The sequence below is a fragment of the Castor canadensis genome, chromosome 9 (genome assembly GCF_047511655.1).
Source record: "Castor canadensis chromosome 9, mCasCan1.hap1v2, whole genome shotgun sequence".
Taxonomy (NCBI): Eukaryota; Metazoa; Chordata; class Mammalia; order Rodentia; family Castoridae; genus Castor; species Castor canadensis.
In genome coordinates this window covers 118,778,738-118,806,005 of record NC_133394.1, presented here as the reverse complement: position 1 = coordinate 118,806,005, position 27,268 = coordinate 118,778,738, and the positions used below count along the sequence as shown (strand labels likewise).

Sequence of the window (27,268 nt, the reverse complement as noted above, 5' to 3'; positions counted from 1 at the left end):
AATCTGTTGTTCACAAGAGACACACCTTATTGACAAAAACAAACACTGGCTTAGGGTGAAAGGCTAGAAGACAATTTACCAAGTTAATAGCCCCTAAAAACAGGCAGAAGTAGCAATACTTATATTAGATAAAGTGGACTTTAAACTTAAATTAGTCAAAAGAAATTAAGAAGGTCATTTCATACTAATAAAATGAGCAATAGATCAAGAGGAAATAACAATTATCAACTTAAAATGTCAGTGCACCCAACTTCATAAAACATACACTAAAGGACTTAAAACCACATATAGACCCCAACACAGTAATAGAAGCAGACTTTAATACTCCTCTATCAATGATAGGTCATCCAACAAAACAAAACAAAAAATCAACAAAGAAATCCTAGAACTAAATGACACCACAGATGTAATGGAACTGACAGATGTCTTCAGTGCATTCCATCCTGCAACAGCATGATATACATTCCTCTCAGCGGCCTGTGGAACTTTCTCTAAAATAGATCATGTATTATGATACACAGCAAGTATCAACAAATATAAAAAACTGAATTTGTTGTGGGAAGAATGTTGCTTCTATGCAAAATAGTCAGGGATAGTGAGAGAAAATGCAGACCAATTACTGGAGAGAATCAAGGCAAGGGAAAGAAACAAGGAAACATTTTGGAACACAGGATGGAAGAGCTGCACCCCATGGGTAGCCCCTTGGGTGGGCCCACTTACTGTGCTCCTTATGCTGTTACTCTTTAGGCCCTGTGTGATAAACCTCACCAGGTTCATTCGCAACTGGATGAACTCCATTAGATTACAGTTAGTGAGGCAATATCAAAGACTGCCCCTAGATGACACCCCTGAAATGGTCGTAAGGATTATGAAGAGTAAGAGGAGGAAATGATAAAGAAACCCAGGGGAGATATCTGAAAGCCAAGCCCCAGTTTCACAAATGTGCTAGGGTGGTATGGTATAACCTTGAGGTAGTGTGATAAGTTGTAACCTCCCAGCGAGAGGCTAACTGCCACGTCTGCTTTTGTCCTTCCTGCTTGCTTCTGCATTCTGAGGCATAAAGTCCCCTCAGCCCTGAGCTATGGGACCGGTGCCATTTTTGGAGAGATCCAGGTGTTTGCTCGCTAATGTAATAAATCTTCCTTTCCTCCAACCACCTGGGTTTGAGTCCTGGTCTCGCTGGTCTGACATTCATCCCACAACAAAATAACACCCTGTGTAAAATCTGATCACAATGCAATAAAACTAGAACTCAACCACAAAATCAGCAGCAGAAAATACTCAAATAATTGGAGGCTGAAGAACACATTGCTCAATGATCAGTGGGTCATAGAAGAATTAAGGGAAGAAATCAAAAAGTTCCTGGAAACCAATGAAAATGAAAACACAGCTTATAAGAATCTATGGGCTACAGCAAAGGCAATCCTAAGAGGAAAGTTTGTAGCCATCAGTACATATATTAGAAACACAGAAAGATCTCAAATAAATGACCTAATCTCAAAGTCCTAGAAAAACAAGACCAAGCTAAATGCAAAACAAGCAGAAGAGAAATAATAAAAATAAGGGTTGAAATCAATGAAACAGAACAAAAAGCATACAATGAATTAACAAAACAAAAAGCTGGATCTTTGAAAAAATAAACAAGATTGACAAGCCTCTGGAAAATCTGACTAGAATGAGGAGGGAAAAGACACAAATTAATAAAATTAGAAACTAAAAAGGAAAGATAACAACAAATGCCAAGAAAATCCAAGGAATCTCAGGGACTACTTTGAGATCCCATATTCAAATAAACTGGAAAATTTAGAAGAAATGGGCAAATTTCTAGATACTTATGACCATCCAAAACTGCAGCAAGAGGATATTGACCACCTAAGCAGATCTATACCACACAATGTAATTGAAGCAGCTATAGTCTTCCAAAAAGAAAAGTCCAGGACCTGAAGGATTCTCCACTGAATTCTGCCAGACCTCTAAAGAAGAACTATTTAAAATTTTCCATGAAATAGAAGGGGAAGGAACACTGCCTAAACTCATTCTGTGAAGGCAGTATTATACTCATCATAAAACTGGACAATAAACAGATTGAGAAAGATAATAGGAAAATAATTCCATTTACAATAGCCTCAAAAAAATCAAATACTTAAGAATAATCTTAGCAGTGATATAAATGACATCTACAAGGAAAACTACAAACTGTTGAAGAAAGAAATTGAAGAAGGTTATAGAAGATGGAAAGATCTCTCATGTTCATAGATTAGTAGAATCAACATAGTAAAAATGACTATACTACCAAAAGCAATTTACATGTTCAGAGCAATTCCCATCACAATCTCAATGACATTCATCACAGAGATTAAAAGTCAACCTTAAAGTTCATTTGGAAACACAAAAGATTGCAAATAGCCAAAGCAATACTGAGCAAAAAGAAAACACTGGAGGTATCACAATACCCAACTTCAAACTATACTACAGAGCAATAGCAATAAAAACGACATGGTACTGGTACAAAAACAGATATGAAGACCAGTGGAATGGAATAGAGGACCCAGATATGAATCCACACAGTTATGCCTACCTAATTTTTGACAAAGGCACCAAAAACATACGATGCAGAAAAGACAGCCTCTTCAACACGAATGTTGCTGGGAAAACTGGATATCTGCCTGTAGAAAACTGAAACTAGATCTGTGTTTGTAACCCTGTACAAGTATCAACTCAAAGTGGATTAAAGACCTTAATATCAGACCTGAAACCTTTAATCTACTACAATAAAGAGCAGGCAATATTGCCAGGTAGTGAGGGGGTGGGGGAGAGAGGGAGGGGGCGGGGGGGGGTAAGGGAGGGGAGGGGAAGGGTGGAGAAATGACCCAAACATTGTATGCATATATGAATAAAAATAAATAGATAAATAAATTTTTAAAAAAGTGCAGGAAATATACTGGAAGCAATCATTAGTAGAACACAAGCAGCTCAGCAACTAAGAGAAAGGATCTACAAATGGGACTACATGAAATTAAATAGCTTCTGCACAACAAAAGAAATGGTCTCTAAATTGAAGAGGCCATCCACAGAATGGGGGAAAATCTTTAGTAGCTATACATCAGACAAGGACCTGATAACCAGAATATACAGGGAACTCAAAAAACTAAACTCTCCCCAAATCAATGACCCAATAAAGAAATGGCAACTGAACTGAACAGAACTTTCTCAAAGGAAGCAATCCAAATGGCTAAAAACCACATGAAAATATGCTCACCATCCCTATCCATAAAGGAAATGAAACACAAAACCACACCAAGATTCTATCTCACTCCTGTTAGAATCATCAAGAAGACTACCTTGTTGGTAAGGATGCAAGGAGAAAGGAACCCTCATACACTGCTGGTGGGAATGTAAGCTAGTACAACCACTATGGGAGACAGAATGGAGGCTCCTTAAAAAACTAGAAATAGATCTGTCATAAAATCCAGCAATACCACTCCTAGACATATACTCAATTGAATGTGAGTCACGTTACAACAAAGGCGTTTGCACATCCATGTCTATTGCAGCACTATTCACAATAGCTAACTTAAGGAAACAGCCAAGATGCCCCACTACTGATGAGTAGATTAAGAAAATGTGGTATTTATGCACAATGGAATTTCACTCAGCACAAAGAAGAATGAAATTTTGTCATTCACAGGTAAATGGATGGAATTGAAGAATATCATCTTAAGTGAAGCTAGCCAGGTTCAGTATGCCAAAAGCTTCATGCTCTCCCTCATATGCAGATTGTAAACCTAAAATAAAAGCAGCATTATAATGGGACATGGGCCACATTAAAGGGAGTCTGTGCAGGGGAGTGATAGAGCAAGGGAAGGAAACCAAAAACTTGAATAAGGTTGATATGCTCAGTGTACAGCAATGAAAATAAAAATTTTAAACTGGCCAGGGTTACCATGGGAAGCAGACTAGGAAAGGCTGAAGAGGAATGGAAGAGGTGAATCAGTTGGAGATGTAATACACACATACATGGAAACAACACCATGCAGCATCAGCAAAAACCTCATGTTTCTCATTTTTTTTATGTTTTTTCTTCTACAAAATCAGAGAACAGGAGGGCAGAACAGGTTCTGCCAGGGAGTTGGGCGGTTGGCACCAGTGGGAGGGGGGAGGTGGTGGGGAAGGTGTAGGAGGATGAAACCGTAGAACCTGTTCTGGGAATCAGGGGTTGGGGAATGGGGGAGAGCAGTGGAAGAGGGTAAATTCAAGTATGATATATTTGAAAAATTGTAAGAACTTCTGTGAATGCTACAATGTACGCCCACTCAGCACAACAATAAAAAGAAAAAGAAAGACATAATAGATGACGAATCAAAAAAAAAAAAATGTGTTTGCTCTTTAAGTTACCGGAAGCAATGTGGCTCCAAGTGCTAAACAAAAAAGGATGGGTCCTGTGAGGTCCGTTTCATTGATAATGCTGCCATCTGCTGACTTCATTGGGTTTAACACCGTTAAAGTTTTTTGCCATATGTGATCAAAATTGATTCCAAGTTCTGCAAGAAGGAAAAATAAAAAGAAATAATTTAAATATAGAAATATAAAAATGAGTTCCATTCTTTAAGTTCAACATATCTGATACTACTTATGAATCTTATTCATATTGTAAAGTTCCAAGATAATATATAATAATCTTTAAAACACAAACTGAAAAAGAACTTTTGTTCTTTTTGTTCTTTTTCATTTAATAATGAAATTAAATAAATACTTTAGAGAAAAAAGTTCCATCAGGGGAAAATTTATATGACTTATAAACAAATATATGCTTAAAATTGGGAAATTGACGGTACACAGTACAAAATAAATTATAGCTAAGGAATAAAAAGTCTTGAGAGATCAGGAGAGGCAAAAAGGCTGAAAGTGGGAGTGGGGTGACAAGCCAACCTCCCAGAGGAACCACTAGGACCCAGAAGAGGATGGGAAAGGCACAAAGGCTGACAATAGGGGTGAGGCACCAGTCCAACCTCCCAAAGCAGGGCAGTAGGTGGATCCAGGAGCTGATCTCTGGGTCAGAGGGCAGCATTCAAAACTGAATTGTCCCTCCTCGCTGGGGGAGGAGCTGAATAAACAGAGATGCAGCTGAAGGGCAACACAACTGTTGTGTGGCAAAAACAACAGCACTGACAACCCTGTACAAGCTCAGTCTTACCTCACCTCACAATTCCAACTAATCTTATGGACAGAGGATGAAATACTAATCACAAGCCAGTCACCTGGTAAGACCACATCAGAGCTTCTGCTTGTATGCCAATACCAGGATTGTACACTTAAAGAATAACTCCAGAACTTTTACCAAAAGAATGAACATCTTGTGGTTCCTGAACCTGGCATTTTTATTGTGTTTCTTTTTTTTTCCCTATCTTATTAATTTCTCTATCTCTCTTCTCTTATCCCGAATCTTACCCCCTTCAATTTCCCTCCTTCCCCTGTGGTACAACCCATTGTTCTCCCTCCCAATTACTCTTTCTGGCCCTTCTCATCCACTTTCTCGCTTGTCTTCACCTCTCCCTACCTGTAACCACACTACCTCCCTCCTACACACTCACCACTTGCTGACTAGCCTACTGTATCAACTGTACACAACCCCAGCCCCCTGCAATCCCTGACAGAAGCACCCACCACTACAACAGAAATACACCCAAACATACACAAGGACCACAAAACCCAGCAGCCCTCATACCACTTTCCCCACCCACCTACCTCTTTTCCCACCCCTCTTTTTTGGGGGCCACCTAAACCAGTTCCCCCAAATCTATAACTAACCTAATAACCATTACCCTCACCCCAACTCCCACTGTTTATAGGTATTATCAGCAAGAGGTTTTTTATATAATATGTAAACAAGTGGTTTGGCATTGAACCTGTGAATTTGTTATTGCTAAATTATACCTCCAGGCCAGGGAAAGAAAGAGCACATCAACCTAGCTAACAACCAAGTCAGTTACAACACAAAAATGAAATCAGGGAATGAAAACAGGCAATCAAAACAACCAACTAGGCTACTAAGAACATAGTTGCACAGAACCAAGTGGAGTGATGAGAAGAAGAAGAAGGAATGAAAACCACTTTTCTCAAAAAAAAATAATAATTCAATACAGGATTTAGTGGGAAATGAAGAAAATGGATACTCAGTTCCTGACCTCAACAAAACAATGATAAATGTCACTAAGGAGCCCAGTGACACCCACATAAAAACACTCAAAGAGGAAATCTTGGAAGACATCACTGAGAAATTCATGGAAACGATACTAAACATGGTTAACCACAATGCACAAGATGCACTCAAGAAATTTTAAGACACCAAAAATAAAGAACATGAGAAAACACAGAAACAAATAAATGAGCTTACAGAGGACTTGAACAAACACCAAAGTGAAACAAAGAACACTATAAAAAGAGATATATGATTTGAAAATGACAACACAAAATATAAAAGAGGAGTTGAACACAGATATGGAAAACCTCAGAAAAAAGAATCAAACAGAAATACTGGAAATAAAAAGTCCCTTTAGTCAAACAAAAAACACAGTGGAAGGCCACTCTAGCAGACTAGAACAAGTGGAAGAGAGAATCTTAGAGCTCAAAGATAAAATAGAAATTAAAGAAAAAATAGAAGAAATCCCAAACAACTCAAGAACTGTGAAAGGAAAATGCAAGAACCCAGTGACTCCATCAAAAGACAAAACCAGAAAACCATGGGCACTGAGGAAGGAGAAGAGGTGAAAGCTAGAAAAACAAGAACAAGCAAAACCCAAAACAAGCAGGAGAAAAATGATAAAAAATAAGGGCCAAAATAAATGAAATAGAGACCAAAAATGCCATACAAAGAATCAATGAAACAAAGAGCTGGTTCTTTGAAAAAACAAACAAGATTGACAAACCCTTGGAAAACATGACGAAAATGCGGGGGAAAAGACCCAAATTAGTAAAATCAGAAAAAAAAAAAAAAGGATGATAGTAACAAACACCAAGGAAATTCAGAGACTACTTTGAGAACCTATATTCCAAAAAATTAGAAAATCTTGAAGAAATGGACAAATTTCTAATACTTATGACCATCCAAAACTTAACACAGAGGATATTAACCACCTAAACAGATCTATAACACATAATGAAATTGAAGCAGCAATAGAGTCTCCCAAAAAAGAAAAATTCAGGACCTCACAGATTCTCTGCTGAATTCACCTGATCTTTAAAGAACTAATAACAACACTCCCTAAACTTTTCCACGAAGTAGAAAGGAAGGAAGCACTGCCTAACTCTTTTTATTAAGCTGGTATTAAACGCATTCCAAAATGGATAAGGACACATCCAAAAAGGAGAACTACAGGCCAATCTCCTTAATGAAAATTGATGCAAAAATTCTCAATAAAATAATGGCAAACTGAATCCAACAACATATCAGAAAGATCATTTACCATGACCAAGCTGACTTCATCCCAGGGATGCAGGAGTGGTTCAACATATGCAAATCAGTAAATGTAATACAGCACATTAATAGAAGCAAAGACAAAAACCACTTGATCATCTCAATAGATGCAGAAAAAGCCTTTGATAAAATTCAACACCATTTTATGATAAAAGCTCTAGGAAAACTAGGAATACAAGGAATGTGCCTCAAAATTGTAAAGGCTATATATGACAAACCTATAGCCAACATCATACTTTATGGAGCAAAACTGAAACCATTTCCCCTAAAATCAGGACTGAGACAAGGGTGCCCACTATCCCCACTTCTATTCAACATAGGCCTAAAATTCCTAGTCAGGGCAATAAGTCAAGAAGAAGTAATAAAAGGAATACAAATAGGTAAAGAAATAGTTAAAGTATTTCTATTCACAGACAACATGATCCTATACCTAAAAGACCCCAAAACTCCTAGACACCATAAACAACTTCAGCAGTGTAGCAGGACACAAAATTAACTAACAAAAATCAGTAGCCTTTCTATACACCAATAATGAAAAATTGAGAAAGAATATAGGAAAACAATTCCATTTACAATAGCTTTGAAAAAAATCAAATACCTAGGAATAAAACAAAGGATGTAAATGACTTCTACAAGGAGAACTATAAACCACTGAAGAAAGAGCTAGAGGAAGACTACAGAAAGTGGAAAGATCTCCCATGCTCATGCATTGGCAGAATCAACATAGTAAAAATGGCAATTCTACCAAAAGCACTCAATTCCCATCAAAATCCCAATGACATTCATCTCAGAGATTGAGAAATCTACTCTAAAGTTCATTTGTAAACACAAGAGACTGCGAATAGCCAAGGCAATACTCAGCAAAAAGAGCAATGCTGGAGGTATCACAACACCCGACTTCAAACTATATTACAGAGCCATAGCAATAAAAAAAGCATGGTACTGGCACAAAAACAGATGAAGACCAGTGGAACAGAATAGAGGACTCAGATATGAATCCACACAGCTATGCCCACCTATTTTTGACAAAGCCACAAAAAACATATGATGGACAAAAGATGGTCTCTTCAACAAATGTTGTTGGGAAAACTGGTTATTTGCCTGCAGAAAACTGAAACTAGATTCATGCCTGTCACCCTGTACTAGTGTCAACTCAAAGTGGATTAAGGACTTAAATATCAGGCTCAAAACCTTGCAGTTAGTACATGAAAGAGCAAGGAATACTCTGGAAGCAAGAGGTATAGGTATGGACCTCCTCAGTAGAACTCCAGCAGCCTAACAACTAAGAGAAAGGATGGACAAATGAAACTACATAAAATTAAAAAGCTTCGCACAACAAAAGAAATGGTCTCTAAACTGAAGAGACTACTCACAGAGGAGAACATATTTGCTAGCTATATGTCAGACATAGGACTGATAAACAGAATACACATGGAGCTCAAAAAACTAAACTCCCCCCAAATTAATGAACCAATAAAGAAGTGAGCAACTGAACTAAACAGAACTTTTTCAAAGAAAGAAGTCCAAGTGGCCAAAAAACACATGAAAACATACTCACCATCTCTGGCCATAAAGGGAATGCAAATCAAAACCACCTCCCTCCTGTTAGAATAGCTATCATGAAGAACACCACCAACAACAAATGTTGGCAAGGATGCAGGGAAAAAGGAACCCTCATACACTTCTGGTGGGAATGTAAGCTAGTACAATCACTTTGAAAAACAATATGGAGGCTTCTTAAATAACTAAACACATAAATATGGCATATGATCCAGCAAAACCACTCCTAGGGATTTACCTGAAGGAATGCAAGTCAGGTTTTTACCAAGGCACCTGCACACCCATGTTTATTGCAGTGCTATTCACAATAGCCAAGCTAAGGAAATAGCCAATATGCCCCACTACTGATGAATGGATTAAGAAAATGTGGTATATATGAACAATGAAATTTCACTCAGTCACAAAGAAGAATGAAATTTTGTCATTCGCAAGTAAATGGATGGAGCTGGAGAACATCATCTTTATCTCAAACTTTATGTCTTTCTTATTACCTCTTATGTTTTCTCTTCAACAAAATCAGAGAACAAGAGGCCAGAACAAGTTCTGCCCGGAAGCTGAGGGGAGGAGGTAGGGGAAGAGGGGGAAGGTGGCCTAAATAATGTATACACACGTAAATAAATGTAAAAATGATAAAATAAAAGAAGGGAAAAATATCAAAAATTTCTTTAAAGTAATAAAAAGCAAAGATTTCTCACACACACACAAAAAGAAATCAAAAGTCTTATTCTGCTCCTTTAGATACCATCTTTTCCCATATTTCCAGCTGCTAACAGTTCTGAATCTTGCCAGAGCCACCATGGACATAACTTTTCAATTAGTAGTACTATGTTAACTAAGGATACTCAGTATAGTCTGAGATTTTCCTTCCATTCTACCTTTTGTGTGTGTGTGGTACTGGGGCTTGAACTCAGGGTCTTCACCTTGAGCCACTCCACCCACCCTCTTTTTGTGAATGGTTTTTCAAGATAGAGTCTCACAAACTTCGAACTGCGATCTTCCTGATCTCTGCCTCCTGAGTAGCTAGGATTACAGGCTTGAGCCACTGAAGCCAGGTTTCCATTCTACCCTTGACAAAGCAAATTGTAGCTAAATGTATGAAACTTCACAAAGGAAAAGCAATGGCTCTTTCTGCAAGGAAAATTAACCACGATGTGTGTGTATTTTTAAAAAGTCAATGCACAATGAGGTTGAGTCAATGTGCTTAAATTCTTGATACAAGTTAATCATTCCCTTTTACAAATGATGGTGATAGAATAAAAAAATCCCAAATTAATGGGTCAGTGGCATGAGTCGAGTCACTTAGAAATTTCTATTTTCTTCACCAGTACTTATTTTCCAAGGAATTCTGACTGCCACTTCACAGAATCCTCTGCTAGATTCCTCTCCTCCTCCATGACTTTTTAAAGAAAAACACCAAACTACTTGATATCCACTGAATATAGAAATAAATTTTAACACATCAGTTTCTTTTATCACTCCTCATGTAAACTAAGATGTATCTTGGGGAGGAAAAATAATAATATGCAAAGAGGCCTATAACCTGACTATTTAGAAAGCAATCAGACTTTACTTTTCTTCCATCATTTTGAAGTTTCAAAAAGGGAGAGATAGAAGCTAAGAAGAATTGAAGCTGAACTAAATTGAATACATGCATTTCAACCAAAACAAGCTACAGTTGTTCAATGTTTCCTGTGGCTCCACAAAATTCACATGCACATGTGTCTGTAGACACATAGTGAAGTTATCACTATCATTTTATTCCTGTTTTTCTGATGCCATAGCATCAGACGGCTGAAGCTTTTGAAAGGTTATGTAACTTGTCCAAAGTAACAGAACTAATAGTAGAAAATCAGTTTTATGCATTGTATAATCTACCTCAGGAATACATCCTTTAACCATGGAGTTGTGACTAGGTCAATTTGCATCTAATCTCTTCTGTATCTATTTATATCTATATCTATCTATCTATCTATCTATATATCTATCTATGGCCCAGTCTCCCAACTCTCCTCAAATTCATTTGTATGTAGCATGCAACTTTCCTTCCCAGGATGTAGCAATTGCCAATCACATTTGATCACATACTGGGAATAACTCAACTTTTTAAAAATTTATGATTATGGTAGTAGGAATTGAACCAAGGCAAGTGCCACCTAAATACCTTACAAAGCCGACATTCTTTTTTTTTTTTTTTTTTTCATTTTTCTTTTATTATTCATATGTGCATACAAGGCTTGGTTTATTTCTCCCCCCTGCCCCCACCCCCTCCCTTACCACCCACTCCACCCCCTCCCGCTCCCCCCCTCAATACCCAGCAGAAACTATTTTGCCCTTATCTCTAATTTTGTTGTAGAGAGAGTATAAGCAATAATAGGAAGGAACAAGGGGTTTTGCTGGTTGAGATAAGGATAGCTATACAGGGCATTGACTCACATTGATTTCCTGTGCGTGGGTGTTACCTTCTAGGTTAATTCTTTTTAATCTAACCTTTTCTCTAGTTCCTGGTCTCCTTTTCCTATTGGCCTCAGTTGCTTTAAGGTATCTGCTTTAGTTTCTCTGCATTAAGGGCAAAGCCGACATTCTGTATACAACGTAGAAGACAGACTTTTGACATTCTCATGACATGTAGGGGCATTTGCTCTAACAACCCAGAAATTTTCAGAGGGTCAGCCAGGTACAGTGTGAACTGGAATAAAAAGGCTTTTCTTTTACTCCTTTTGTGCTCTGTTGACACTTTCTATCCCAAATTTGAAAAATAATTTGACCAGCTGGGGATGTAAATAAATGGCAGAGAGCTGGTATAGCATGTATGTGTGAGGCCCTGGATTCAATACCCAGCTGTGGGGGGTGGAGGGTGATGAAGAAACATTGCTGAGAAAAATTTGACCAGTTAATTTTGTAATGATCAAGTCATTTACACACATTCAACCTCCATGTTTTTTCCTTTATTTTCACACTGAACTCATATATGTCTTAATAAATGTACACTTAATAGAATGTGAGCAGTTCGCCAAGGTTAAAATGAAGTTGATATTCTAATGTAACTTTTAAAATAGTAGAAGACTTTTGAAATTAAGAAGTGCTATAGTATAAATTAATTTCACTTGAGGCTTATGTCATTTTCAAACTTTATTTGCAATTTTGACATTTGTGCTAATTATATTTTCAGTATTTACAACAATAAAGCTGCCTTCAATTCAAAATACGTTATTCCTTTAAAAGAGTAATTAGTTCTGAAGAAACTCTGAGGAAAATATCTTATGCAATATTGTTACTGATTTCTACAATGTATTTGATGGCATAACTAAGTTCTGCACATGTTTCAATACTGAATCATGAAATAGTGAATGAATGTTGGATCTACTAAATATTTTCATGAGAAAAATACTTTGCTTTTCTACTGAAATATATGTCCATAATATGTTGTTTTCAATTTTGCAACAAGGTACATGAATAAGATTGTAAGCATATGTTGATTATAGATACTGTAACATAACACTTTATTATACAGAATAAGAAAATGAAACTTGTGAAATTTGAATGGAAAATTTATTGTTGTGCTGTCATCTAGTGGTCATAGAGTATATAATATATACTAAAAAATTAGTTGAGATCTTAATTTTCTATGCAAATTGTGACATTGACCTTTCATATATAAACATCAGCCTATGCTAAAAAATACCAAACATTAGTCATCTTTTTAGTTTGACAGCCTTGAATTTACTCTTATTCTTGAAGATGAATTTAACAAATTGATTGTACATTATCAAACAGCAAAAGCTATCCTCCTTACATAAAACCAAACACATATCTTAGACTAACAAGCACTTAAGGAGTAAATAGCACATTTTCAATGTAACGTGCTTTTGTGCATGAAATATTCATTATTTTACTGTATAATTTTATAGGCCATCTTGGTATGTGTTCAATAAAAACTAGCAAGTGCCACTTATCACCTTAACCTAGAAATTCTGCTTCATGGCTTTTTCATATCTTCAGACTGAAGAACAAATTGGATCAAAATTCTAGATTTCATAAATTTGAAATACAAAATTATAGTAGCTATCTACTCTTATAATATGTGTTTTATGGGGGAAATGGCAAAGAGAAAAAAGGTATAGAAATTAATTCTGAGATGTATAATGTGAGAGGGGAGATCTAGTATACTTCCTATTCAAAAGTAGAGAGATATTGGGGAGGAATGTATAAAAGTGCAGCATATAACAATAGAGACATTTCAGATAAGTGGAAAAGATTATCTTCAAAAAAATATTGTAGGAAAAATTAGTCATTAAAGAGAAAAATAAAACTGAAACCTACTTTCACATATTTCTTTACTTTCACATATTAAGTTAAAGCAATTCTTGAATCAAAAATCCAAATATAAAACAAAAAGATAATTTTAAAATTTAAGAAGTGATAAGAGGATATAAGCATTATCTGTAGCTAGAGAAATAGAATCTAAACAAAAGATCAGTTGAGAAGGAAAGGTTCTAAGAAAATATTCTGGATTTAAAAATATAAATATTAAATTTTCCATTTGCTCCATATGAACAAATTTGATGGCAAACACAGATTAGGAAAAAATATTTAAAATACATATTCCACACAATAATTAGTATCATCCTTATTATATAAGTATCTCTTAAAATAAGAAAAAAATATTTTACTTATGAACAAGCCCAAACTTTTCTAGTAAGTAAGAAATATAGACTGCTGGGTGCCAGTGGCTCACACCTGCAATCCTAGCTACTCAGGAGACTGACATCAGAGGACCACTGTTAGAGGCTAGCCTGGCGAGACCCCATCTCCAAAACAACCAAGGCAAAAAGGACTGGAGTTGTGGCTCAAGTGGTAGAGCTCCTGCTTTGCAAGTTCAGAGCCCTGGGTTTAAACTCCAGTCCCATCCCTCCCAACAAAAAAGAAATAGGGCCATGAAGAGGAATGAAATTATCCAATTTGCAGGAAAATAGAGAACTGAAGCTCATCATACTAAGATAAGCCAAGCTCAAAAAGCCAAATATTGCATGTGTTCAAAGTACACTGCAGGCATTTATGGAATTATCAAAATGAAACACCTTTGTACTATTATTGTATGTCAACAATTTTTTAAAATATGAAGAATTACTTTTCTTTCCTTTGCTATTACATTGACAAAGATACCACATATTCTATCCTGAAGATACAATAGAAAATCCATTTTCAAAATCACTAGTCTACTGCCTAGCAAGCATGAGATCCTGAATTCAAATTCTAGTACCACCACCAAAATAAAAAAATCAATGTTCTGAGTACACTTTAACCTAGTCATCCCATCTGCTACAGATATATTCCAAAGACAGACTCTGTAGTGGTCAAAGGATTTTAAGCATAATACTCACCAAAGCATTACTTATTATAGGTAACAACCTTTAAGATGTTTTTATGGTGCTTCTACATGACAGAATATTATGAAATCATTATAGATTTTATTTTCAAGTAACATTTCATAACAGACCCCAAAACTTTATTAGCATTTAAAAAACGAACAGATATATCATAGAATTTTCTGTGCTTTTCTGAAAAGTTTAAATCACTTACTTTTTATTTTTTTATTTTTTTTGGTTTTTTTTGTTTTTTTTTTTTTTGACAATACAGGGGTTTGAGCTTGGGACTTCATATTGCTAAGTAAGCCCTCTATCACTTAAGCCACCCCTCCAGACCTTTTTACTCTGGTATTTTTGAGATAGGGTCTCGCTTTTTGCCCAGGAAAGGCCTGGACTGTGATCCTCCTATTAATGCTTCTCACAGTAACTGGGATGACAGGTGCATGTGCCAGCATCCAGCTTTTTCTGTTGAGATGGGGTCTAGGAAACTTTTTGCTTGGGCTGTTCCGGAATCACCATCCTCTTGATCTCAGCCTTTGAATAGCTAGGATTGCTAGTGTGAGCCCAGCAACTTTTTAAATTTTTTAGACAAAGAAAAAAAAGATTGTCTTAAATACAGGTTGCTAGTTGTGTTCACATGAGGCAAATGTTGGTTATTTGATGTAAAATATCAGGGATTGTAATCAATTTCTTGACTTCAATTTCTTCACTTGACTACATATGAAGGACTTGTACTATATAAAGGACTGGGAGCCATTAACCACTGAATATTTTTGTTGGTTCTCAAAGTTAAATCCACTTTTTAAATTTTTTTTGGCACCTACACTTCTAGTGTTCACATTCTTTTAGAGCAAAAACAGCATATGAAGCATGGCTGGATATTTAAAAAAAAAAATCAATGAGTGGAACATCTCTGAAATCCCCTAAGGACTTTCAGCTCCCAGAGCCCTAAGCTTCCTCCCCGGTAGCAGTGCTATTTACTAGGGTCCTATTTCACTTCACTTAGCCATGCCAGGCTGACACAGAAGGACTCATATGAGTCGAAGAGGACCAAACTGGCTTGTCTCCATGTCAGCAGCAAAAATACTACTTTGAGAAACTATCCCCTTTGCTCTCAGGCCAATATAGCAGAAAACAAAATACGCTGTTAGGAAGTAATCCATTAACCAGGATGGGAAGGGTAGTTGCACTGATATACTGATATAACACTTTGTCCAAAACTGTCTTGGTTCTTGTCTATGGATGGCCAGGGAGGTTAAATTTAGAAACAGCGAGGAAATACTGAATTCCTGCAGCAATACCAGAGATACAATACATATCTCCCTCCAAATTTCCTCACACAAACATGCAACAAACTCCTAATGTTTATGTGCCATAGTAGGGCAGACTTTTAAAACATGTGGGATGATCGCACACAAAACACTGTATGCAGCATGCTGACAGCACACATTAAGGGGTAATTATTGCTATTATTCTTTGAGCTATACACACATTAATAACACTTCCTTAACTTATCTTCTAGCAAAGAAAGCTCTTCATCGAAATGGTCAACATAAGGAGATTGTGAGAAATAATCCAAGTTGGGTGCTGGCTGAAAAAATTGTCCTGTGTAACCTGATGGCATGAGCATCTCTGGAGGAACAAGAGAGCTGGACTGAGGCTGTTCACCGGTTTGTTGTCTAGAAAAAGAAAAGAAAATACTACTATTCATTCATGTAATAAGGGATATCAAAACAAATCAAGGGAGTAGACCATACCTTTCCTTTTATGAATTCACCTTGTTTTTATGAGTATTAACCCATAAGGAAATAACCTGCTTGGCTTCCTGGGGCTTACCACAGGCTGCATTCTTTCACTGACCATATAGCATTCTCATACTGACCATATAGAAAAATAAGGCAAAGTAAACCTGCTCCATGTACACCTAAGCCCAGGCCCTGTGCCTGGTCTGTATTGTTAATGGGGAAACACATGGTGGGGGAAAATTATCTTTAATCAAAAATAAAATAAAATAACTGGTCATGAAAAGGTTTCAAGAAGAATGATCTATGGCAATCAATATTAATTGGGCATGGACCATATGCTAGACATTGTTCCTCTTATTTTTAAAGGGTCAAAACTGTATTTTGATCCTATCTTACAAGAAATGAAATGAAAGCTCTTAGAGAATGAATGACTTGCTTGGCATCATGGCAGGTATTAGATTCTGACTAAAACTTTCTGAGCAGTGCTCTCCTCCCTATACGGGGAAGCTTTTCCACTTATCTTCAAGGGCAATCACCAATTAGATTTATTAGTATAAATCTGCAGAAGCAGCAAGGGAAAAATCTTAATTTTAATAGTATAGTTAAACCAATGAGAAAAAGCAAAATATATAAACTGTTGTCTATAAAGATTTGTACTCTCCAGTTCTATTGTCCATCAAATTATATTTGAGTACCATTCCCAGAGAATTATTGTCCATCAAAGTATTATGTAGTTAACTTCAGAGTCTCTCTTTCAAAATATGCAGTTTTTTGTCAAAACATGATATTTCAATACCTCCCTGAACATGGTTTTGTTTTTTGTTTTAACATTTGTGTGAGAAAGTTGGAAAATATTGAACTTTGTGTAAATAACATCATGCTAGAGCTAGTGAAAGGAAGAATGGAGAAAGGGAGAATGTGTAAGGTTATTTATTCATAGTTTTTAACCTAAATGAAAAGAAAGAATAATAAAGAATCATCCAGAGAGGGTAAATGAAGAGAGTAAAGAAGGGTGAATGTGGTTGATGTACCTTCTATACAATTATGATTATGGACTATTGAAACCTGTTGAAGTCACCCTATGGAGGGGTAGGAGAGAAAATAATGGGGGGGGATGAATCAAGTCGGGATATAAAGCATGTATATATGCAAATGTCATAATGAAACCCTCTATGTAATTATCATGTATCATTAAAAATGTTTAGCAAAAGAGTCACCCATTAACACTTTTAAGGTTTTTTCATGAAAGGTTCTTAGCGTAAGCTAAATATACAGTCCAAAATTCTGAACTTTGTAACTTCCTGAAATCTCTTTGTGTTATTTACAAAATGTTTGTTGATTATTTCCTTCTAATATTAATGTTAATACAAAGTGTAAGAATGACATATTCAACCTTTTGATATGTGTAAGCTAGGCTGAGAAAATAACCTATTTGGGTAAATAGAGCCACAGAGATACAGGGAGAGATATGCACTTAACCATTCATTAACTGAACCCTAGCATATTAAGGGGCATGCATTTTGTGTAGTATTTTTTAATTCATCATAACATATGCTGATTACTGTAGCTGTTCTTTCAGTCATTATGCATATTACTAACCTTTTTCCTTTTACAAAAAAGCAGGTACACTATCAAATTACCAGTATGAAGAAATTTTAAATAAGAATCTGAATAGCTTGCTAGTAGGTAAAAATCCCCCTAATTTATATTTTTAAAAATATTCTTTTCTAGAAAAATCAAAGGGGCAGATAAAGATGATCCAATGGACCAGTGTCTGAAGAAAAATTTTACTGACACATTTGACTGGCCTCACAGGAACTCATGCCCTGCTAACCAGGTGTAACGAAGTGTAACTTTCACAATTATTCCTGCAGAGGAACTTCTTTGAACAGGGCACTTAGCATGGATAGCTACTTTAACCCAGTTCTCTCCCTCAAGTGAAGAACCATCATTTATACATTTAAAAATGGCTCACACCTGTAATCCTAGCTACTCAGGAGGCAGAGATCAGGAGGATCTCAGTGAGAAGCTAGCCTGGGCCAATAGTTCATGAGACCTTATCTTGAAACAACCCATCACAAAAAAGGGCTGGTAGAGTGGCTCAAGGGGTAAGCCCTGAGTTCAAGCCCAGTACCACCAATAAATAAATAAATAAATAAATAAATAAATAAATAAATAAATAAAATGTATGGACTAGAGGCATAGCTCAAACAGTAGAATGCTTGCCTAGCAAGTGCATAGCCCTGAGTTCAAATCCTAGTACAGCCAAAAAAGTTCATGTATGTGTGTGTGTATATATATATATATATATATATGTATATATATATATATACATATATGTGAAATCTGGTACCAGCTAAATCTTGTTTGCTCCTCTTTCCTCCACCCCTGTTTGCTCTTTCATCCAGCTAAATTTCTCCAATAGGAATTTGGCCTTATTGTTCTTATTACAATGAAGACACTACTTCAGAAAGTAAATTTTTTTTTTTTTGGCCATTTTTTTTTATTATTCATATGTGCATACAAGGCTTGGGTCATTTTCCCCCCTGCCCCCACCCCCTCCCTTACCACCCACTCTGCCCCCTCCCTCTCCCCCCTACCCCCTCAATACCCAGCAGAAACTATTTTGCCCTTATTTCTAATTTTGTTGTAGAGAGAGTATAAGCCATAATAGGAAGGAACAAAGTAAATTCTAAAAATTTTCCCTATAAAGGAAACCTCAAAATTTTTTATTAAAACTACCATGCCTAACTTCCAAGAATTAAAATTATTTTTTTTGTCTTATCACTTTGGCTTTGTGCACACTGAATATACTATTTAACATTACTTCTTAATGAACAAAGTCCAAATAATATCAAAATAGTTAACAGTGGAAAGTCCCACCCCAATAGCTCTATCAATAGCCCACGTCTTTTAAGTCTTTTTCCTGAAATTGTTATGCACAATTGCAATTTAAACACCCACTGTGAATTTACTCTTACCCATGACTTCTGGTATCAACTGCTTTTATTTTTTATTAGTTGCTGTCAACTCAGAACGGCTGTGCCAATGAGTTCTTTCCTATTCTTAGTGACATCTTTCAAGACTACTATATCCAATGTACCCACCCCCAATAATTTTAAAAAAAGACTACTATATCCATTTATGAAAAAAAAAATTTCAGGGGGAATTAGACTAGACACTACTGTATGTTCTGTTAAGCCAATAGCACTGAATGATTAACCTATTAGAGATAATTGCATAAGTCAAATGAACATAACCAATATGGGAGATGTGAAGAGTACACACATCTGTAGGCTGAACAGCAATGGGAATTTTTTCTTCTGGGACTGGGATGTAGCTCAGTGGTTGAGTGCTTGCCTAGCATGTGTGAGGCCCTGAGTTCGATCCCCAGCACCAAAACAGAAAAGAAAAAAAAATAGTTTTCTTCTGGATCACACAAAATCTTTATTAGTTCTTTGAGAAGGCAAATACTGAAACTGAAATTGTGATGCTTTCTAATTCAGCCCCTTATTCCAGATTAAATAAATGTCTACTGGATTATAGCTCAAAGAACTGGATTGTAGCAAGTAATGTTAAATGTTACCTTTGTTAGTGAACAACCTGTCTTCCTGTGAAAACCAGTTCAAGCAACTGTGAAGTGGCTGTAAAGGCTCTGTAAAAATAATCACAGCATTTTCGGTCCTGTCTCCTTTCTTTCATTTTCTAATGCTGTGGAGTTGCATTTCTGCCTTTAATGATCTTCCGGTTTTAGGATTTATTCTGAACCAACTAAAGTGAATAGTCAACTTGACCTCTTGAGTTAGCTCTTTGTGATTGAATCCCTGTTTCATAATCTTAGGGAAATTACTTCACATTCTGTGCCTCAGTTTTTTCATCTGTAAAATGAAGATAATAACAAATTTCATGGGTGTTGTAAATTGAATTAGCTAAAGCAAGGATTTAAATAGTGTTGCTTACATGAGAAGTAAATAATAGTCATTAATTATTTGCATACTTCTTTCTTCTTGAGAATTAAGGATAAAGCATTCTAGACATTTTTCCTGCACCCAGGAATAGCAAGTTGTCCTCCGGACTGTGACTTCCTCAAAGAAAGTCAACATTAGTAGAAAGCTGAGAGTTTGTGTCCCTTTTGTGCAGGTCATCTTTAGTTTTTTTCCATTTTTGTTTCCAAAAATGATTTCCACAACATTCTACCAGTCCTGTGTTTTCCTGCTACACGATGCCATGATTTATGTCTCTGAGCTATAATGTCCACATACCTGATTCATAAACAAACCCTCTGTATCTTCACCAGTTCTTCAATATAACCTACTAACCACCCACATCTGGGATGACAAACCTCCAACCAACTTCTAGACACTTCTCTTTACTTACATACCAATATACATAAGTAATACTAAAGTAATATGTGTAAGCATAAGGGATAGTCAGAGAAACTTTTTTTAACCTGTTTTTGAGTGAGTAGGACTTAACATTTGTTAAGAAATAAAGAAAAACAAATATTGTTTTTCTATATTGAAAACATAGAAAAATCATTGTTAGAAGACTCAGTTACAATAATTTCTGTGTTTGGAGATACATTTGTTGTGTACCATCAGTTTTTTGTGCCATTATCATTTTCTATATATTTTATTACAGGTTTTGATTTTTCAAAAATATAGGTTTGGACTTCTGTCATGATGGTCAACTGATGTCACTTCCCTTTTTCAGTCTGACATTGAAGGAATGCAGGTGGTGAATTCACTCCCAATGGCATAGGGAGAGCTGGCTGAACTTCAGGTGGTGAGGTATGTACCAGCACAATTCATTGTATTCCATCTCCACATTTGACCTCATATTCAAGTATAAGTGTACTTCTTTGAGTCAGCTGACATTGAATCCCCTAAGGAATCTGAAGACACAAAGACTTTCAAACTTTATATGAACGCCACCAGAAACAGCATAAGACAAGAATATGAAAGGTCAACAATAAAAATAATCTGTTGATTAAAAAAATTTATTCTGGACTCCAGGGAACATTTTATCTATGTAAGGCTCCAACTGAGTTTACATGAGTAAATTTGGGCATTATGAATACTTTGCAAGACCATTGTGTAGGATGTTTGATGGTAACATGTGTTGGGGGATAATGGCCGAAGAGTTGGCTTATGCAACTTCCTAGATCCTCTGTGCTCCAGCTGGTGACAGTGATGACTTCAACTGTGTTTGAAATACTAGAGGAAGATTACACTAGAGGTCTGAAGATTTAGAAAAGATTATGATTTAGTATTGGCTTGTTAAATTCTTACCAAAATATTCAAAAGGGAGTTTTCCAAATGTTCACACCTTTTTGCAGTAACATATATTTCTTTGTCCAACTAACAGAATATATTTTTTATTTCAATAATTCAAAAAGTATTGTGGAAAATATAGTCTAGCTATGAGTGGCTGAAAATTATTTCTAAATGAATGACTGAATAATTATTTTTTAAATGAAATAGTCCCTCCCTGTTCATTTTAAATAAACCAATACAATACCTTAAGTGAATGTTGAGATGTTTAAATATAAATACTTTAATTATTTTAGTAAGCCCAAACAACTTTTAGATCATTTGCCATTAAATCAAATAGGGTTTTAGAAACAAGTTCCCACATATTGACAGCAAGGACCTCAGGAGGAGGTCAAAGAAGAAGGGAGAGGGGGGGAGGAAGAGTGAACTGGTTGACTAGTAATAAATATCCTCTGGATTCCTACATCTTTTTCCAGGAAAACTATTCTCTGGATGCTTATATATTTTCCCAGGATGGGCAGCATCTTATTCTGATGTGGGATGCATTTTAATTGAATTATTCAAAGTATGAATAAGAGAAAAAAATATCTGAAATTCCTTTGACATGCACTAATAAATCACAGACCCGACTCCACATTTTCATGTGCCTCATAAAAATACCACAGCTAAAATCCTTTCTTAATTCTGAGTCTTTTGGTATGCCCTGGAATCAGGGGTCAGATTTAAATGGCAAGCATCTGAAGCAGGTGAGGCTGTCATCCCGATCCACTGTAATCATGAGCTTCTCTCACTTGCTGGTCATTTGCCATATTGATTTCTAGGAAATGTTGATATCAATAATCAAATGGAAAAATAAACTTTGTTAGGGTGGGGTAGGGAGAGAAAGCTGTAATCCATGAGTCCTCACTTAAGGAGAAAGCTTTATTTCCTTCTTGTTGGACTTTTGACTTTACTTCAGTCTGAAAACATAAAGAGTACCCAAGTACTGAGTCCATTTGGAAAACAGGATAGATAAAATAAATAGAAAATTTAAGGAAACTGGTTCATTTCTATAAAACGGTATTGCAGAGCTGAAAAAAAAGCCGATTAAATGGCTCTCATTATGGATTATATGCTTAGACTGACCATCCTGGAATAGTTTAATGTTCGTACTCACTCTGTCTCAAGCACTTTTTACATTTGCAGTTGCAAAAAAAGACTATATACCAATGCCTTTCCCTATCATTATTAGAGCATGGCTAAATAATAGTAACGAGGAATAAGCTTGGCAAAGCAGCATTCATTGCTTATATGTGTAGGATGATCAATGAATAAAAATAGGGTATAAATTTCCATGTGCAGAGAGGAAACACATACACACACACGTCTCATATTTTTTATGTTTTCCTCTTTCCATCTGGAGCTTGTTTAAAAAACAAGAATTAGTCACTTAAAAAGTATTTCAAGTATGAAAAGTATTACATCTGAAACACTTTTTTGAATATATAAATGCATTTAAAATACAAAAGTACTTTTCATGAGGTTATTTGACCTTGATTTTTGGAATGATGCAATCAGCACATATTCTAGTGTGCTTAAGATGGTCCAGTTCATTGCTACTATTCCAATATTATTATTAATAATCACACCTATTTTAAACTAAAATTTCTTTATTTTATAATTAATTACATATTATTTACCCTCATCAGTCTAATCAAACAACTTTGGACTAAAATTCTAACTTCATTTCTTAATTACGGATCTTGAGATAGTTTGTTAAGAAACTGGCTGGTTTCTCATATGTATTTGATCCAGCAATACCACTCTTGGGGATATACCCAAAAGACTGTTACTCCAGAGGCACCTGCACATCCATGTTTATTGCGGCACTATTCACAATAGCCAAGTTATGGAAACAGCCAAGATGCCCCAGCACTGATGAATGGATTAAGAAAATGTGGTATCTATACACAATGGAATTTTATGCAGCCATGAAGAAGAACGAAATGTTATCATTCGCTGGTAAATGGATGGAATTGGAGAACATCATTCTGAGTGAGGTTAGCCTGGCTCAAAAAACCAAAAATTGTATGTTCTCCCTCATATGTGGACATTAGATCAAGGGCAAACACAACAAGGGGATTGGACTTTGAGCACATGATAAAAGTGAGAGCACACAAGGGAGGGGTGAGGATAGGTAAGACACCTAAAAAACTAGCTAGCATTTGTTGCCCTTAACGCAGAGAAACTAAAGCAGATACCTTAAAGCAACTGAGGCCAATAGGAAAAGGGGAACAGGTACTAGAGAAAAGGTTAGATCAAAAAGAATTAACCTAGAAGGTAACACCCACGCACAGGAAATCAATGTGAGTCAACTCCCTGTATAGCTATCCTTATCTCAACCAGCAAAAACCCTTGTTCCTTCCTATTATTGCTTATACTCTCTCTACAACAAAATTAGAAATAAGGGCAAAAGAGTTTCTGCTGGGTATTGGGGGGGGGAGAGGGAGGGGGTGGAGTGGGTGGTAAGGGAGGGGGTGGGGGCAGGGGGAAGAAATGAACCAAGCCTTGTATGCACATATGAATAATAAAAGAAAAATGAAAAAAAATAATAATTCACCAATTCTTTTTACATAAAAAAAATAAATAAAATAAAATAAAATAAAATGGGTAACATTGTGGTACCCCTCTCATGAGGTTGTTTGAGGATCCAGTAAGTTAATTCATAAAACTCACAGCAATTCCTAATACACAATAAGAGCCCAATAAATGTTAGTTATTAAGAAAGTTGAAGAGTGTGACCCTTTCCCCAGATTACTAACTTAGACCCACAAAACAACATGCAAAAAAGCAACCATATAACCAAAAGCAATAAAGTTAAGTGACTTCAGGCAGCAAATTGTCCATTGCTCTTTTAAAGTATACTTACCTAATATTCAGATTGTGGTTTTCCTTTAATACATACATACTTTCCTACACATTAACACAATTGTTCCTTATAACAATTATACACAAGTAGGTATTATCAATATCCTTATGTCTCAGATAAAGACAGAGAAATTAAGTCTTCCCGATGTCATGAAAATAATCAATGCTAGAGCCAGAACTTAAAAAAAAATCCCCCGACTTTACATATGTTATTTTGATACTAGTAAAGATAAATACTAAATTCATAATCAACTTAGGTAAAATTTTCATCTCAACTAATATATTATGAAATATGTTTATGTCAATTCAATCATAGCACTTTTCATAATGCCTGTGTATTATAAATGCATAGTTAATTGCCCAACTTCTCAAAATGAAATCCTAAATTTTGTGAGGGAAAAGAATTTCATCCTTATCCTTAATTTCTGACACATAGCAGATACTCAATAAATGTTTATTAAATTAGATGAAATTTGTTTCTCTAGTACTGCTCTAAAAATTATCAGATAAAAGGAAAATTCTATTTATATAGTGCCTGTATTCAGGCTCTTTTTAAAGTGTTATTTTGGTAAGATACTCATTGACATAGGACTCAAATGATAGAAGGCATTCATGGAAAACTGGATTAATTTTGCTGCCCTTTCTTCTCATTTCTTTTTTGGATATGCTGAGAATAACTGTCTTCTCCCATGAAAACCTACCTACACGGAACCCCTTGCAGTAATATTAACATTTCTCAAAATGTGAGCATATTTGCTCAATATAAAATACTCACCCTCTAGAGCCATAAACATTTTCATAGGAATTAGAAACATTATAGTTCTGCTCCTGATTATCAATGGTATAATTAGATTGGTAAAAATCAGGATCGAATTGTCCCAAATTCGACATTCTGAAAAAAAGGAGTGTTTTTTATGAACTTCTTGAGTCAATAACTTTTTGAGACATTTAGAAAGATTAATTGATGGTGTAATTATGGCTATATTTCTATCAAAGACAATGTATTTTGGGCAGAGTAAATTAAGTATTTGGGGACGAGTATGGAAATATATGCTAGAAAGCCATTGACAAAATGTGTCATCATCGACCACGTTTTTGAAGTTTTCACACTTTCAGTTTTTAACTATGACAAAATTGACTTTACTTGAGCTGAAAGAACTAGCATTTCCCACAAAATACCTTATTCCTAGCAGTTTAAGAGAAAAAATTGGTATACATCTGGAAAGTTTTCCCTCACGCAATGTTAATTCCTCACTAAAATGCACATACACACACACACACACACACACACACACACACACACACACACACATATACACACAGACACACACACAGCAAAGCCAGAAAGTAAATAGCTGATGAAAATAATACTACTTGAATTTGATTTTCCCTGAGATTCAAAGTTCGCTAACAGCCTCCATGCTCCTCAAAAAATAAAACAAACCTCTATAAACTTATTTCTTAGTTCTGTTTGAGAACTCCTAGTAAGTGTTGGGAACATTTTCCTTCTTTTGCCCATAATGCTGCACGTGGTCTTCTGTCTAAGTCAGAAGGAGAAAGGCCAATACTGCTAAGGGACAGTCTTTTTCCCTGTAAACTCTCTTCATAGTTTCTACTCACTTCTGGGAGTGAGAAAAAGTGCATGACCTTGATTTAGACCTTAAGGCCAAGAATACCAGATGGAAGAAGAAAAATCTGAGAATGTGTGGGAAGGTGTTAGAAAGGCAATAATGCTTCTTTGGGTGAAAATTGGAGAAAAGAGACTTTTCAGATATATGATTATTCAACTCAACATTTTAATCTTAATTTTATTTGACAATCTTTTTATTTTAAAAGAGTGAATTCTGAAACCACCAGGAGTAATCCATGTAATTATAATCATCTATGGAATACTACCAGTAATGAATTTAAATGAAACTGTATCAGCAGCCTTAACTCTAAGAGCTTCATTAATCAGAAATATTCAAGCAACGATTGTTAAATACATCAAATTTGTTCGGTTCAGTTAAAATACAGAAATCTTTTCTAAAATTAGATGCAGCAATTCATACATCTGATTTAATAAATAAAGATTTTTCATTAGTAGCATGTATAAAATTAGCTATGAGTTATGTAAACTAAAATCAAGACTTAGTAATAAGTCTTTTAACAACTATAAGGAACTTAAAATTTAACCATATAACTTTCTCAATCCATTGAAGTATGTTATTACCAAGCACAGAGAACTTCACTCAAAAATACACTAAATTTTCATAACATGCAAAGCGTTATGTAATATGCCTCTTGGTATTAGAATCCTTATATAACCTAGCTTCATATTTTATTTACATGACAAATCTTTTAGAGATCAGATGAATCAGAGACACATACCTTTATGTATTTTGTGTGGAAAGATCCTCCAACAAATGAATCTTCACTGGGAAATTTAAAGTGAATCAATTGGTGAAAAGATGTTGGGCTGGCTATATATAAGTTTCTAAATTTGTACTCTGACACTCAGAACAGATGCTACAGCCAAAAAAAAAAGCCTGCCAAAAGCCAAATGCAGTAACTTATAATACTTTTCATGGTTTACAAACATAGCAAAACAAGTATAGACATAAATTTGATAATGTGCAAAAGTAAATCCAGTTTTCTTGTATGCATGTCCATTAAATTTTGAGATAAGATCATTTCTTTGAGGCAAGCAATGGAAAATAAGAGGCTCAATGTTCTTTCTACTGCTTGGGTTTTCAACCTAGGTAAGATTTCCTAATAATATCAATAAAAATCAACATATGGCACATAATCTTAACATGAAGACCTCAGAAGTACCACAATGAAAGTAGGAGGTTATCAATTTTATCCAAATCTGAAATATTCAACTATATGAACAACATTTAGAAGACTACTTTTGGTCTGACTCTGATTTTATTTTCCTGCGTCTTACTTCTCTAGCAGAGG

General features: G+C 35.6%; 1 protein-coding gene and 1 pseudogene across 4 annotated transcripts in view; one reads left to right on the top strand and one right to left on the bottom strand.

Moving 5' to 3' along the window:
• The window catches only part of Yipf7 (Yip1 domain family member 7), a 38,787-nt gene extending 11,959 nt beyond the window's left edge, over positions 1–26,828 (bottom strand). For 2 of the 4 annotated variants that reach the window (XM_074042340.1, XM_074042338.1), the window contains exons 1-3: positions 26,696–26,828; positions 25,101–25,217; positions 15,892–16,079 (exon numbers count right to left, since the gene is read on the bottom strand). In XM_074042340.1, the coding sequence (XP_073898441.1) occupies positions 15,893–16,079; positions 25,101–25,216 (303 nt within the window). In that variant the 5' untranslated portion in view covers position 25,217; positions 26,696–26,828 and the 3' untranslated portion in view covers position 15,892. Of the gene's footprint in view, positions 1–4,395; positions 4,544–15,891; positions 16,080–25,100; positions 25,218–26,695 lie in introns of those variants that run through there. The other 2 variants (XM_074042336.1, XM_074042337.1) reach the window with 2 other exon arrangements.
• LOC141411263 (small nucleolar RNA SNORA51) lies at positions 16,220–16,373 on the top strand (annotated as a pseudogene).
• Positions 26,829–27,268: the final 440 nt, after the last annotated feature.